The sequence below is a fragment of the Saccopteryx leptura genome, chromosome 7, assembly GCF_036850995.1.
Source record: "Saccopteryx leptura isolate mSacLep1 chromosome 7, mSacLep1_pri_phased_curated, whole genome shotgun sequence".
NCBI classification, from domain to species: domain Eukaryota; kingdom Metazoa; phylum Chordata; class Mammalia; order Chiroptera; family Emballonuridae; genus Saccopteryx; species Saccopteryx leptura.
The window spans coordinates 112,180,097-112,195,976 of NC_089509.1; the positions used below are offsets into that span (position 1 = coordinate 112,180,097).

General features: G+C 50.1%; 1 protein-coding gene across 1 annotated transcript in view; it reads right to left on the reverse strand.

The window, feature by feature from the left end:
* The window catches only part of DNER (delta/notch like EGF repeat containing), a 263,137-nt gene that overhangs the window by 49,455 nt on the left and 197,802 nt on the right, over nt 1–15,880 (reverse strand). The window contains exon 8 of the mRNA XM_066345902.1: nt 12,676–12,900. Coding sequence (XP_066201999.1) covers nt 12,676–12,900 — 225 coding nt within the window. The remainder of the gene's footprint in view (nt 1–12,675; nt 12,901–15,880) is intronic.

The following is a 15,880-nucleotide window of genomic DNA, read 5'->3' on the forward strand; positions in this document are numbered from 1 at the left end:
ATTTACTCTTTCAAGGAGTCATAATGCAGTGAGAGATCAAAAGTGAGTGTGTTTTGCTTGGTGACGTAAGATCCTAGCATACTATGGACATTACTAATCTAATGTGGAAAATAAAGCAGGGATGAGACTCGGTCTACCCAGAATTTTATAAAGTAAGGGCAGCTGCTGTCGTATCACTTCGGTGGGCAGGTGCAGGGGCGGCCTCCTCTCTTTTCACCCTAGCAATCGATGCCTATACAGATTTCGCTTTTCAACTTCTCAGTCTGCTCATATGTGTGCGCGTGCGTGTGTGTGTGTGTGTGTGTGTGTGTAGTCTCATTCACATTCTTCACATATTTAGGTCTAAGATTGTAGCAGGCTGGAAAAAAGTAATTCTTTGTTCTCCTCCCATCAAGAAACGGAGTCTGGGGGCGTGGCCCTGTGAGCAAACCTAAAAGAAGAGGAGGCTTCAGTAAGTGTGTGTGCACTGGGTCTTGTCCTTTCTTGGTGCCTCCCTGTGAAGACGTCCAGACTGGTCTGCTGGATGGTGACACACGGGTGGCCCGGTGGCCCCCCCCCAGGTTAGGTCATCCAGGACCAGCCAGCCCTTAGCTGACCACAGAAGCATAAGTGATTACACCCAGCACCCCATGGAGCAGAGAAAGAGACAGCCCACCTATACCCTGCCCCAATCATCAACCCCAGAATTACTGTATAAGCAATAAATGATTGTTAAGTCACTATGTTTGGGATGGTTTGTTACAAAGCAAGAACTAACTGATACAAAGGTTTAACTATAAGAGACCATGCCTAACCTAAAGGAATAAAAGCACAGACTTAAACGCTTAGGCATCAGATAACTAGAGGGAAATGTAATAATATTAGGAGAGAATAAGGAGGAGTCATCCCAAAAATCACAGCTCCAGGCACTATACAGTCCTTACTTCAGCTGGGCTAACCTGACCTAAAATAAGCACTTTTACTAATGTCTTGGACCTTCACTCTGATCTGTCCCTTCAGAAACCAGTTGGTGGGGCTGGGGGAATGAAACGTGATCCTGGCCATTATCAACAGGTCATTAAGGTTTCGATCCAAACAGGTAGGGATCTCTCTAGGCAACCCCTCTAAAGGCAAACGGGGTTTTAAATGGAGCCGTGTGACATTGCATAAGGAGGCACTAGGTGACACGCAACAGGACGTGCTGTTCTACAAAATCGATAGGTTGTTTAAGGTGACAATGTCCTGGAATTAAAAAAGAGGTCATGTATCAATCTGTTTCAGGCAAACCTATGAGCTCTGAGTCTTCATTAAAACTGAGGCAGTCTTGAAAAAGTACTCAGTATACGCAGCAACTTTCATCGTGTACCTGCAAATGGAAAGTGAATGGCCATGATTTGAAAAACGGAAGAAGCATAGAGCGTGGTCCGCAGGTTTTTATACAAATCCGACCATCGAAGAATGTAAGGCTCCCTGAAGGCTAGAAGGCCCAAAAGAAAAAGTAGAACGTGCAGACACATCTCCTCACCGGTTTTCTAACGGAGACTCAGGATGCAGCTCACCCCCGGACATCCCCTGGAAAAGCACAGTGTCATAGGGGGTCCCATCCCCGCACTTCTGAGCCCAGCAGAGCACTGACACTGACCCGATCCCTGCCCCCACGCCAGTCTTGTTTTAGGCGTTATAGTGGAAGGGAAGAAGAACCTCAGAGCGACATCAAGGAAGTGAACTAAAAAAAATGCAAAAGTCAAATATGAAGAGGAAAGAATATCCCCGGGACATCACCAGCGCCAGGTGAAAAGAATCAGCATCAAAGGAGTCCACGACACAAATAATCAATGCCGGAGGCTTTTGGAGAGGCAGGGGTAGGAAGAAAGGCGACAGGGCTTCTAGGCATCGAGGACCCCAGCAGTGGAAAGCAGCTATCAAAAGAGGCTGCCTAGCCTGACCAGGTGGTGGCGCAGTGGATAGAGCGTCGGACTGGGATGCGGAAGACCCAGGTTCGAGACCCCGAGGTCCCCAGCTTGACTGCGGGCTCATCTGGTTTGAGCAAAAGCCCACCAGCTTAAACCCAAGGTCACTGGCCCCAGCAAGGGGTTCCTCGGTCTGCTGAAGGCCCGCGGTCAAGGCACGTATGAGAAAGCAATCAATGAACAACTAAGGTGTCGCAAGGCACAACGAAAAACTAGTAATTGATGCTTCTCATCTCTCTCCGTTCCTGTCTGTCTGTCCCTGTCTATCCCTCTCTCTGACTCACTGTCTCTGTAAAAAATAAATAAAAAAATAAAAAATAAAGAAAGAGACTGCCTAAGCTGAAGGGTGACGCAGCTGTCTCGTGGCTGCGTCTGCTTTTCTCATGGGGGTCGCAGGAAGAGCGGTTTCTCTAACTGGATGCATCCAGCAGACACCAGATCAAATGAAACCGGGAGTTTCCGTCATGGGTCGCACTGATTTTGAAGCGACAGCATCTGCGGTGATAACAGACCGCCGGGCGGATCAATGTCCCTGAAAATCAGAGTTGTGTTTCTCTGCACTGGGACGTAGGAAACTATTGGTCAAGAGCCACTCACCGGGCCACAACCAAGGCCACTTTCCAAACCTGGCTTTGAGGAGGTGCCACTTAGAGACCCATCTCAGGAGCCGTGCTAAGGTAAGGGGAGTCTAGGAGCTTTTTCTTGTGACTGGTGGGGACATAAGTAAGCACCCAGGTTTGCACATAACGTGGGGGCCGCCACGAGGCTTCTGCTGAGTCTAGCCTAAACTGCTCAAGATTTACTGGTCGGCAAATCTAGGTTAAATTTGGGATTCTATCACCTCCACCTCTGTCGATAAGAGAACAGAAATACTATCACCTGAGGTTAAGTAAGAGGAAATACTGGTCAAAGTTTTGGCACAGGGTCTTGATGGAGGAAGTTCTCCTAGATGGAGGCAATTCAGGGCAAATCCAGCATGGATAAAGTACGTACGTTACCCGGTCAACAGAGCTGAATCAATGTCTTGCTGAATCTCAATTTAATGTGTTCCTTTGAGGGGGCTAGTCAGACAACTAACACTTAGAAAAATCTGGTGAGGGCCCTGGCCAGGGAGCTCAGTTGGTTTAAGTGTCATCTCCATACGCCAAGGTTGCAAGTTTGATCCCCAGTCAGGGCACATACCAGAATCAACAAGTGAATGCACAAGTAAGTAGAACAACAAATCTATACTTTTTGCTTGCTCTCTCTCTCTCTTCTCTCTCTCTCTCTCTCTCTCTCTATATATATATATATATATATATATATATATATATATTCCCTCCCCCTTCTCTCTCTCTCTAAAAGCAAATAAATAAATTAATTAAAAAAAAAAAAAAAAGAAAATGTGATGAGATGTTTCATTTTTCAGTCACGTTATTGACCACTGGAGAGTCAGGGTCACAGCGTGACCCCAGATCACGACCCAGCCTCACCCTGAACTAGCTGTAGAGTCACACGTAGAGAAATGCAACAACCATGGGTTCCACTTTGTAAGAACCATGGGGATTTGAGAACCACTCCAGTTAAAGGGCTCCGCCCGGACCCTGGACTGCAGTATCTACCAGTCACCAGGGCCAAGGAAGTAAGCAATCCCATAGCCCCATAAAAAGCTAAACTCGCCCCCATTATTCAAGAATGCCCACTCTGGCCACGAACACTGATCCCACCTCTGGTCCGACTCCAACCTTGACCCTCACAGGAAAAGAATCAGAGCACAGATTTAAGGACTTCTCAGAGGTCTTCCCCAGGAAGGGGGGCGTGCCTGACACTGGCACCACCCTCTCAGGGATTTCCAAGGGCCTGATCACATGCATCCTCCCATCTGAGCTTCGTTAGGTTTGTCCCCTTCTGCAAGATGAGAAAACGAAGGCGAGCGGAGGCCACCCGCAAGGCTGTTCTGCAGTCAAGCTGGGACTTCAGTCCGGCTCTTTAAGACACACCGAATTTCAGGACTAAATGTCCGGTTCCCAGACAGTCTCGGCGAGCTGGAAAATGGATCATAATAATTTCCAACCACAAAACAAAGTAAGAGTCAAGGGCTTCGTTACAAACTAGTTTTGAAAAAGTCCCCACCTGACCTCCATGGTCATGAACTTAATGACCACTGGCCAAAGTTCGGGGCTGCCCGGTGCTCCAAACAGAGCCATGCTCTGAAACGCTCTCAGGGGCGTCAGCAGTGAACAGCAGCCACTTCTGACCTCCCGTCCCGGTGAGAGGGCGCAGAGCCATCTGCTCACGGGCTCCGCTGCCTCCTGCTGCCGGCGGGCAGCTCTCGCGCCCTCCTCACCCTCCCCTCCTCGCCACCGCCCTCCTCGCCACCGCCCTCCTCGCCACGGCGCTCCTCGCCACCGCCCTCCTCGCCCTCCTCGCCACGGCGCTCCTCGCCACCGCCCTCCTCGCCCTCCTCGCCACCGCCCTCCTCGCCCTCCTCGCCCTCCTCGCCCTCCTCGCCCTCCTCGCCACCGCCCTCCTCGCCACCGCCCTCCTCGCCACCGCCCTCCTCGCCACCGCCCTCCTCGCCCTCCTCGCCCTCCTCGCCCTCCTCGCCCTCCTCGCCCTCCTCGCCCTCCTCGCCCTCCTCGCCACCGCCCTCCTCGCCCTCCTCGCCCTCCTCACCACCGCCCTCCTCGCCCTCCTCGCCCTCCTCGCCCTCCTCGCCCTCCTCGCCCTCCTCGCCCTCCTCGCCCTCCTCGCCCTCCCCGCCCTCCTCGCCCTCCTCGCCCTCCTCGCCCTCCTCGCCACCGCCCTCCTCGCCCTCCTCGCCCTCCTCGCCCTCCTCGCCCTCCTCGCCCTCCTCGCCACCGCCCTCCTCGCCCTCCTCGCCACCGCCCTCCTCGCCACCGCCCTCCCCGCCACCGCCCTCCCCGCCCTCCTCGCCACCGCCCTCCTCGCCCTCCTCGCCCTCCTCGCCACCGCCCTCCTCGCCCTCCTCGCCCTCCTCGCCACCGCCCTCCTCGCCACCGCCCTCCCCGCCACCGCCCTCCCCGCCACCGCCCTCCCCGCCACCGCCCTCCCCGCCACCACCCTCTCACCACCGCCCTCCTCACCACCGCCCTCTCACCACCGCCCTCCTCACCACCGCCCTCCTCGCCACCGCCCTCCTCGCCCTCGCCCTCCTCACCACCGCCCTCTCACCACCGCCCTCCTCGCCACCGCCCTCTCACCACCGCCCTCCTCGCCACCACCCTCCTCGCCACCGCCCTCCTCGCCACCGCCCTCCTCGCCACCGCCCTCCTCGCCCTCGCCCTCCTCACCATCGCTCCGCCGAGAGTGCGCTTCACCCTCTGGGGAAGTCTGAAGGGGAAGCCAGCGGTGGGAGCAGAAGGAGCAGAAACCCCGTCTAATTAAAGACAAGTTCATTAACACTTTCATACATATGGATCAGCCATTTAAAGCAAGGTTAAAAAAGCAGCCTTGTGAGTAGATTTTTTAATGTCAGGAATCTCATAAAAATTCCATCTGCTGCACCAGCACCTGCCCTTGACTCGTCACCACTATCCTTCCTCTTCTCTGACTAATCCTTCAGGTCACTGGCCTAAACAAGGCGAATGTCACCGATGCCCCCTACGGGCCCCCGCCCCCAAATTAGTTTCAAATCAAACTGGAGACCAAGGATGGCTGTGGAAGCGGCTGTGAACCCCGCCAGGATGGGTCCTTCACGTCTGGTCCAGCTCCTCACGAGCTGCCCGCCCCCCCTGGTCCGCGCCCTCCGCTTCTCCTCTCCTTCCTCCTGGCTCACCTCCACGGCACTGCCCTCTCCCAGGGCCCGTCCCAACCCAGGGACGCTCCCTCCAGCCTCTTCTGCTGCTGCTTCCGGCTCCCACCTCAATGCAGGGACTCTGCACCTCTCTCTCCAGTTCCCCCCTTGTTTCTCCACCCGCACCCCTACCTGTGCTCACAGGTCCCTGGCTTTCCCTAGAAAGCATGCCCCGGGAACTCCACACTCGTCTCCCTGGTTTCAGCCTCCGTTCTAGTCCCATCAGCACAGCCACTTGGCTGGCCCGCTGCGCCCAAGAGCCAGAAGGACCCCTCTTGCCCACTTCCGTTTCTCCGAGCCACCAAGTTAAAGCCCCGGCAGTACCTCTGACTCGCGCCTCTGCTCCCCACCTTCAGCTGACCAGCACTCGGCTGAATCAGACTCCACTCCTCAAGCGGACGCTAGCTCCCTCCTCAGTTCCCGATGCCAGAAGTCCAAGCCCTCACTTCCACCTGCCTGAGCCTCCTGCTGACCTCTCGTCGTTGTATCCTTGGGCTTGACGGTAATATCTAATTCTACCAGAAGAATCTTTTTAAGCCATAGATCCCTTCACGTATACCACTAATGTGAAATGTTTCCGAGTCTTCATTTTCCAAACTCCTTATCATCCAGATTCTCTCCCGTCTGCCCCAACGAGCATTTTCGGCCTCACTACCCGTGACTGCGATCAGTGCATCTTATCCTGTGACCACCCGTTCTCTGAACGTCCCCCACCCCACCCCCACCCAGGGCTTTCCTTCCATGGTGCCCTTCCTCCATGTATAAATCTAAACAAATTTCTGTGTCCCACTCAGGAGAAATTCTGATTAAACCGCTGTTATGATGGAAACTCGATCAGCTGGCACCCTCCATATTTTAAGCATTTTAATCGACTAAGTCTTGTCTACGCTCTCCAACCAAACGCCCCCAGGAACACCTCTGCTGTTGACTCACTGCAAGGAGAAGGAACACACATGGTGGGGAACTTCAGGGTCTCTCAGAAGAAGAGGGCGTTAGACGGGACATATTGTAAGAGCTGAACTCTGGTTACGTGGTTGGGGAGGATTCACCCCAGAATGGATGCCGTCAGAAGGCGGGAGCTTAGGGATCTCCCTAAATCCTATCTGCAGAGAGGGCTGGCAGAGCACGGAGAGGCTGTAACTGGTGAAGACACAGCCAGCCTTCAGTTCATTTGCAGGAGAAGGAGACGTTGGATATCGTGTGGGTTGAATGGTGACCTTGTTGTTATCTGTACTTAGAATTATGGAATGGTCTTGTTTGTCCCACTTTGTCATGGCCTGTGAGTGACCGTGTCTGATGTCGGCGTGCTGTGTGGTTGTTGACGTCGTTGTGATGAGCAGGAGGCACCACGGCCAGACTGTTAGCACATAACCAACAGCCCCATAGCCCACCTGTAAATGTCCAACAGGCTCTCAGGTATCAGGGGCTGCTCTGCTCTTTGACAGTTCTTACAGTCATCATGACGTCACTGTGAAGATGTAAACTTTCTAGTAGGTCGAGTCCAGACTACAAAGAGTTGCGACAGCTGTGTTTGGGTAGGCAGGATTCTATCTGGGATCCCAATGGCAGGCAGATACATTTCAGGAGATCATGGAGGAGAGGGCTGGTAACAGGATTAAGATGTGGGGGATAGGAGACAACAGATTCTATACGAGCTGCAACTCTCAAGAATAATGAGGTAAGCAGACGGGGACCCTCCTAGAGCGTGTTAATGTTAAATGCAAGAACTGTCTCCATCCTGGTAAACCCGGTAAAAATTTCCTGCTTAATAAAAGATGAAAGCTGTCCACTGCACTTATCCAAGAATCAAAATGCAACTAGGCACTCATTAGCAAGCTAAATGTCTTCGTATCTTTGCAGGTGTACTTTTCTTTATAGCTATTGAATTGCTATTAAAATCCTGACCGTGACGTCTCATCTTAGAGTCGGTTTCCAGAAGAATACTATTAGAGTGCTGAGATGGCCAAGTCGGAGTTAAACAGAAGGCAGCAATCCCAGCTGTGTCCCTCAGGCCACACGGACCAGAAACACAGCCCACACATGGAGCATATGTAAAAAAAAATAGAAGAAAATAAAACAGTATCTGTAATTCTTAGAAATATAATTTCCTTTTTAAAAAATGTCATTTGGAAAAAGTCTAACCTTCCTTTCCTTTATAGTCCGGATGCTCTATTGAGTCCCCAGCTCTATAGGGTGGAGAAGAATCCGTGTAGATACGTGGTCAGCAGTGTGTCCCAGGACCAGCCGGTGACAGTTCATGAGCATCGGAGGTTATCCATGAAAATAGAAATCCAATATTTCTATTCCCACATGGAAATCCTCTAATGCCTTATAATTTTACATTCCTTAAGTCGTAACTTCGGGCACATTCTATAATGACAGGGTTAATTCAATTCAACAAACAAGGTTAGAGTAATCATAACTCAAGTGTATTAGGCGGAGACCAAGACTGGTGAACTCGGGCAAATCCTCTCCCTTTGTACCAGGGATTCCATCCTGTCTTGTTCATCATCCAAACGGCATCTCTATCACATACGCGTCGGTCACCGACACGGGCAACGTCGTGACTCCTTACGCTGTGGCACTGCCCCTCACAGTGAACTCAGGCAAATCCTCTCCCTTTGTACCAGGGATTCCATCCTGCGTTGTTCATCATCCAAACGGCATCTCTATCACATACGCGTCGGTCACCGACACGGGCAACGTCGTGACTCCTTACGCTGTGGCACTGCCCCTCACAGTGAACTCAGGCAAATCCTCTCCCTTTGTACCAGGGATTCCATCCTGCGTTGTTCATCATCCAAACGGCATCTCTATCACATACGTGTCGGTCACCGACACGGGCAACGTCGTGCCCGCGGTGACTCCTTACACTGTGGCACTGCCCCTCACAGTGTCAGCGGGGCTCCGAGTTCTCCCTTCCTCTAGTCTTCAGGAGATTTCAATTTGCCTTTTTTTTTTTTTTTGAGAGTACGCGTGGCCTATCACTTAAGGGTGTCCCTGAAAGATAACATCTCAGTGATTGCTCAGCGCCGACATTTTATTATTTCATAGGAAAATGCCACCCGAAACCCCCAGCCTGATACACTCAAAATGAGGTGCGAAAATAGAGCACCCAGCAGAAAGCTGATTTGTGATCATTCCCATGGCACTTTGTCAGCGGGGGAACTCATTATTACCAGCCCGACGTGATTTCAATCTGCCCGAGCCTTCCCATGAAGTGGGGTCCCTGTGCTCTCTGCGAAGATGGTCGGGCAGGCCACCCTTCAGCCGGATGCCCCACTCCCGCCAATGCTCACCGGGGTCTTCTGTTACGCAAACTAGCGGTCAAGCAATTACAGGCTCCAAGAGATTAAGACTAGGCATTTCACATTCGGAGAACTGTCATTTTCACCTCTTAAAATGTGAATTCTTGCCAGATGCTAAAATACCATTTTTATTTCACACAATGTCACCTAAATGATCAGAGGAAGCAACCCCTCTGAGAGGAATCCCACCTCCCTCATTCAATGAGCGAGTTCCGGCCCCAGGCTCTGCCACAGGAAGCGGCCTAATAGAGGAGGGCGTCCTGGGGTGGGACACACGCTTCTTCAGCCTGTTCAAGACTTCTGAGCGGCGGCACCCGTGATTACCAAGCTCCATGTTCCAGGTGGACACGAATGAGTTGGAGCAAAAACCAGCAGGAGGGAAAAGTGGAACTTAAAGAGGAGATTCTGTCCCCATTGGTGGCTTGAGGAGGGTCGCCATGGATGGAGAGAAAGGGGGACAGTTCGTACCACCCCACGCCAGACAATGTCCTCCGCGCTCTCATGCACGACTTGTCAATGACCTGTCCCGGGTCTCGTCTGTGACTTGGATGCAACTGAATTGACAAGCATCAAAGATATTATTCATAAAAATAAAAACTGAGGTCCACAGAGACATAACGGTGATTTCCCCCGGTGACGAGTCAGTAGGCGGGGATCTCACAGATGGGCCCCCTCTGCCGCCCTCCGCGACTTCTCCCAGCGTGGACAGAGCAACAGGGGCAGAAATTCTTGTATTTGGGACCATGAAATCCTCCTCACACTGGCTGAAAACACTCCCTGATATTATTGTTTCTTTGATATTATTGATAAGCAACATCTTAATAACATAAAAGCATATTAAACAATATTTATCTTTAAATAGCTACCTTCCATTTAAAGTTTTCAAAATAAACCCAACTAAACTATAAGTATTTTTTTTTACTCTTGTTGGGAAAGGAAGGCCGAGGAGAAGGGGAAGAGAAAACAACGCTGCCTTCCAGTCCTATAATACGTGATTGTCCTCTCCCTGGGGGTTCACTGGAGGGAGACAGCGAGCCAGCGAAGTGGGGAGGAAGCTCAGACGGAAGGATCCGCTGCAGATCCCTGCGGAGGGGAGCGCTCCGTGCCTCCCCGCGCCCAGAGCAGAGCGCTGGGGCAGCGCCCTCAGGGTCACGACAGGAGTAAGACCGTTCTCCCAGCATAAGCGCAGCTGCTTCTGTTCGCACACACAGAGGGTTCCCACAGCAAAGGGCCAGCGCCGTGGGGCCCCCCAGCCCGCCCAGCTCCACTGCACATGCACGGCCTGCACACGGAAGAAACCCACCCTCCAGCGGGAGGCCAGTCCCATCTGCACCACGGCTCTGACAGGAGAGGGCAGGTGCAACCTGGGAAATTCTCCTCACGGCATACGCAGAGGTGGAGAAGGTTATCTCAAGGCTTATGAGAAACCCAAGAATGTTACTGTGATAGTTCATTTCATATGTCAACTTGGCCAAGCCATCGTAGCCAATATGTGGTCAAACACTAGTCTAGATGTTACTGCAAAGGTATAAATTTTTTGGATGAGATTAACATTTAAATCAGTAGACTCTGATTAAAGTGATTGCCCTCCAAAATGTGGGTGGACCTCATCCAATCAGTTGAAGGCCTTAAGAACAAAGACTGAGGTTTCCTAAAGAAGGAATTCAGACACTAAATTGTGACATATGAGTCTCCCTGAATTTCCAGCCTGCCAACTTGCACTGCAGATTTTGAACTTTCCAGTTCTCATTACATGAGCTAATTCCTCAAAATCAATATATATATAAGCTTTTATGCATATTAAAGCATATATATGCATATATAAGCATATATATATATAGTCAATTCCATGATTGCTTAGAAAACCATCGAATTGAAAGTCTAGATGAAAAAGACCTTTCAACACTCTTCAAAATGCTTAGTTGTATTTCCCACTAATTTCTCTAATTGACTCATGGGTATGAGACGTGACCCTCGAGTGGTTTTGAGGCTGTCTGGGAACCAGGGTACCTGGGTTAGAATCTGGGTGCAGCCCCCTGCTGGGTGTGTGGCCACAAGTACAGACAAAATCAGGGCAGGGGTCATTTCAGACCTCGGTGTAAATATGGTTCAACCATATCTACCTTGCAAGGGGTCACTAAAAGCCCCAGAGATATGAAGCACCCCGCTCAAAACCTAGGAAAATCAATGCTCATGAGATGGAGATTTGGGCTATTATTGTTCAACAAAAGTTACCAATAAAATGCACTTCTTCCTACCCTCAAGGGGGAGAGACACATACAGGGATAAGAAATATAATGTTTTAAAGATCAGGCAGGTGGCCCTGGCCGGTTGGCTCAGTGGTAGAGCGTCGGCCTGGCGTGCGGGGGACCCGGGTTCGATTCCCGGCCAAGGTACATAGGAGAGGTGCCCATTTGCTTCTCCACCCCCACCCTCTCCTTCCTCTCTGTCTCTCTCTTCCCCTCCCGCAGCCAAGGCTCCATTGGAGCAAAGATGGCCCGGGCGCTGGGGATGGCTCCTTGGCCTCTGCCCCAGGCGCTAGAGTGGCTCTGGTCACGGCAGAGCGACGCCCCGGAGGGGCAGAGCATCGCCCCCTGGTGGGCAGAGCGTCGCCCCTGGTGGGCGTGCCGGGTGGATCCCGGTCGGGCGCATGCAGGAGTCTGTCTGACTGTCTCTCCCCGTTTTCAGCTTCAGAAAAATGCAAAAAAAAAAAAAAAAAAAAAAGATCAGGCAGGTGATATGGCGGGTGACTGACAAACCTCAGGGGAAGGAAAGCTGATTCAGCCCCAGAGGAAGTTTGCAGGGGACATGGGGGTGACAGGAGAGCAGGCATCATGGAGAGAACACTGCTCAAGCAGATCAGGAGTCCTGCAAACCCGGGCATTGGCCATGGGTGCCGACGGGTCGCGGGCACTGTGGGAGTCGTGCTGGGGAGCGTGCTAAACTGGTGAAGGGACGCAGCTGTGGGCAGAAGGAAGCAGAGGAAAGGAACAGTGGACGCCTAGTTTCAGATCACACGAGGAGGTGGGGCCGGCTCAGGTCTTGACTAGTAACCACTTTGACTTCTGGGCATCAGAACCCACACGATAAAACATCAGTAAGATGCAGAAGATATTTGAAAAACTAAGGACGGGACTTTTGACCATTTAGGCAGGGAGTCGCAGCTTCTGCAACATACTGTGCACTGAGTAAGAATCTGCACAGGTGATAAAATTCTGAATGGATAGCATGGTGTGTTTTATGTGCATTAAAGTGGAAAAAGATATCCCATTGACCTAAGAACACAGTATTAAAAGATATGTGATGCAGTCAAAGATGTGGAATGACCTTTAATGGGTTGTTTAAAAAAATAATTAAGCTGCTATAAGACTAAGCCCGTTTTTAATTTTCTTCATTTTGCTTACTTGTATTTTCTTATTTCGCTATGATCGTGAACTGCTCATAAGAAAGGGAAAGGGCATTTTTAAAAGCCCTGAGGAAAAGCGTGCCGTACATGAGTGGAGGTCGCTTCCATTTACAAGCGAGCACACTCAGCAGGCCGGCATCTGCTCAGACGGAAAAGAAGAGTCTTTGCGAGTGAGGAAGGGAGGCCCTGCAGCGATGGCCGATGGCCGGTACCCACCTGGGTCGCAGAGGCACTTGTAGCTGGTGCCCACGCTGCGGCAGGTGCCGTGAGCGCAGGGACTGAGCGCGCAGAAGTCGACCAGCTGGGTGCAGGTGGGGCCGGTGAAGCCGGCACTGCAGCTGCAGCTGAAGCGCACGCCGTCCGCGTAGCAGGTGCCGTTGTTCTGGCAGGGCGACGAGGCGCACGGGTCCACCTTTTCTTCGCACGCAGAGCCGAAGTACCCTGCCAGGAAGCGCAGACCGAGAGGGCGTGTTAACAGATGTGTGTGTGTGTGTGTGTGTGTGTGTGTGTGTGTTTACACATAACAACTAAGAAACTGGACCCAAAGTTCTTTTCCTCGTTGTAAATCGAGTCACCAACTAATCCCTTAGTAGTTGGCAGGTACGTACAAAGGCGGGTAAGGACAGCGTTCTTTGTTTTGATTCCTGGAGGTCAAACTAGTAAGTCCTGTCCTTCCGGTTTTGGTTTTTGTTTTTGAAATATAAAATATAGGACTGCTGAGATGTGTAGACATGCAGGGACATGAACACATTTATATATGCATCCGTGTGTATGTGTGCGTCTATGTATAGGCTAGACAGGTGCCAAAAACATGTGAACGGTGATTACCTTCAGGAAGGCGGGATCAGGGTGGGGGGAGGGGCCTTCACCTCCTATTGACACACATTGCTGGGGAAAGACATTCCTGGATACATTGCTTTAATAAAGATATAACCCCAAATTTTAAAAAGGACACCCATGTGAAATAAATAGTACACAATAGAAAACGTCTTGCCACCCTTACTCCTTCGTCCCCCGTTCCCTTCGCTAGAAGCGGACCTGTGGCAGTTCCCAGGGGCGGTGGCAATAGATACACTGTGCTGTGTCCATACAGTCCGCTACTGTTCAGCAATGAAAAGGAACTAGGTTCTAACACAAGCAGTGACATCAGTGAACACCACAAAATTACACGAGGGAGAAAAAAACCAGCTACAAAACAAGGTATATTGCATGACTGCATTGATAAGAAAAGTTCGGAAAAAACAAATCTAAAGATACAGGAAGTTCATTAGTGTTGCCTGGGGCTGGGGTGGGAAGGATTGACCTCAGACAGCCAAGACCCGCCTTTGGGGGTTGATGCAAATGTTCTAATATCAGATTGGGGTGATGGGTTCACAGCTCTGTACATTTACTAAAATGCATTGAACTGTACTCTTTGAATGACATTTATGATATGCAAATCATACCTCCATAGAGGTTTAAAACTTTTTAAATTTTATCTTTATTATATAGGTGATTTTTTATTTTGTTGTGTGTGTACCTATGCCATTTTGGACTGTTAAATATGCACGTGTTCTGTTTGTGTTAGGCTAGGGTAGTTTCAACTTATACCAAAATTCGGGTTACATCACTATCGCAGGAACAGAACTGGTTCATAACCAGAGGACCCCCTGTTCTAGTTTTGGGGTTGTTTGTTATGCAGAAAAAGCTAATGGATACAATGTAATAGGAAATACACGACTGCATCTAAGTGGGAATGTAGGCCAGAGGGACACATTTGTTTTGCTTTGCTTTATGAAAAAGACTTTAAAGAGTAATTAGAACACTAGAGGAAAACTTCAAAGAGGTGACTAATTAACATTTGTTGCACTGAATATCAAAAAGTTTCCCTGCTGTTGAATCAAGAACCCTGCATTTCTGTTATAATTACCAATTACTACCAATTCAAGAAGATGTAAGAGCTACATGAGACTGCAAATAATATTTTATAGTTTCGGGGAACCCTAGAACACCTCACATTAAACAATAACCTACAAGGCCAAAAGTTCTTCTGGAAAGTGTTTATTGAGCCCTATGCTAATCAGAATCAGGACTGAGTCCCAGGACACACAGTCTGAATCCTCAGCAGCAGGGCCAGATGGGAAAGACAAGCAGGGCCACCGTCCTGGAACTGACGGCGCTCTTGAGTATGAGAAGTGTGGGGAGGAAAGATGTGATTTTGAAAGAATCTGCATTGGCCACAGGTGGGGGAGACAGGAAAAGGGGAGGCTGGGCTATTCCTGGGGTCGGTGAGCAGTCCAGAGGAAGCAGTGTTGGCGGCTGTTGCATTGGTAACTGGGCACCAGTCCGGAGAGCTCATCCAACTGGTCAGTCTATCAATGACAATCGCCTATGGTAAGTGTTTTTGAAAATGCCCCTTGCAGAAATGCAAACAAAAATTAATTATGATGGCAAAGGCAAGAGACTTGAAAAGAGAAATTTAGCCTTCTCAGGTTTAACCGCATTCATAGGCACAAACTCCAAAACACAAAGAGCTCCATAGCGGAGAACTAATGGAATACTGCTTTGTGGGCCGTTGGGATAGAAGCAATAAAAATAATGATGGCAGTGTTTCTGACGTGACCGAAAGATTGATACAGTAACCCTACTGAAAGAATAATGTGGAGTCCTAACAGGAAGCTAATATATTTGAATTTATAATCCCACTTGAGGGTAGAAAGTGGAAAATTATTTAATAATATTTACCAAAAGGTGCCAAGAGAATAATAAAGATAATGATGTTTTTGTTTGGAATAGTTTATTTCAAGTCATGAACTTCATATGAGGGACACCTGGAAACATTGGAAAGAAAACACAATAGCTCCAGAGAGAAACTCAAACAGAGGGAAGGAATGCTGGCAGTGAAGAGATTTAAAAACAACTCATTGTGGCCCTGATTGTTTGGCTTAGTGGTAGTGCGTTGACCTGGTGTACGGATGTCCCGGGTTCGATTACCAGTCAGAGCACACAGGAGAAGTGACCATCTGCTTCTCCACCCCTCCCCCTTCACCTTCTCTCTCTCTCTCTCTCTCTCTCTCCTCCTCCCACAGCCATGGCTTTATTGATTCAAGCACATCGGCCCTGGGTGCTGACAATGGCTCCATGGAGCCTCCACCTCAGGCACTAAAAATAGCTTGGTTGTGAGCATGGCCCCAGATGGGCAGAGCATGGGCCCCAGACAGGGGTTGCTGGGTGGATCCCAATCAGGGCGCACGCAGGAGTATCTTCCTTCCTCTCACTTGGAAAAGAAAGAAAGAAAACAACTCATTGTAATAAGGGGAGGTTTAGAAAAGGATGAAAGATTAAAGGATTAAAACAGAAAAGAAAGATTAAAGGATTAAAACAGAAAAGAAACAACACAGAACTACAAAAGAAATCTCTAAAGAATGAGGAGCTGATGTAA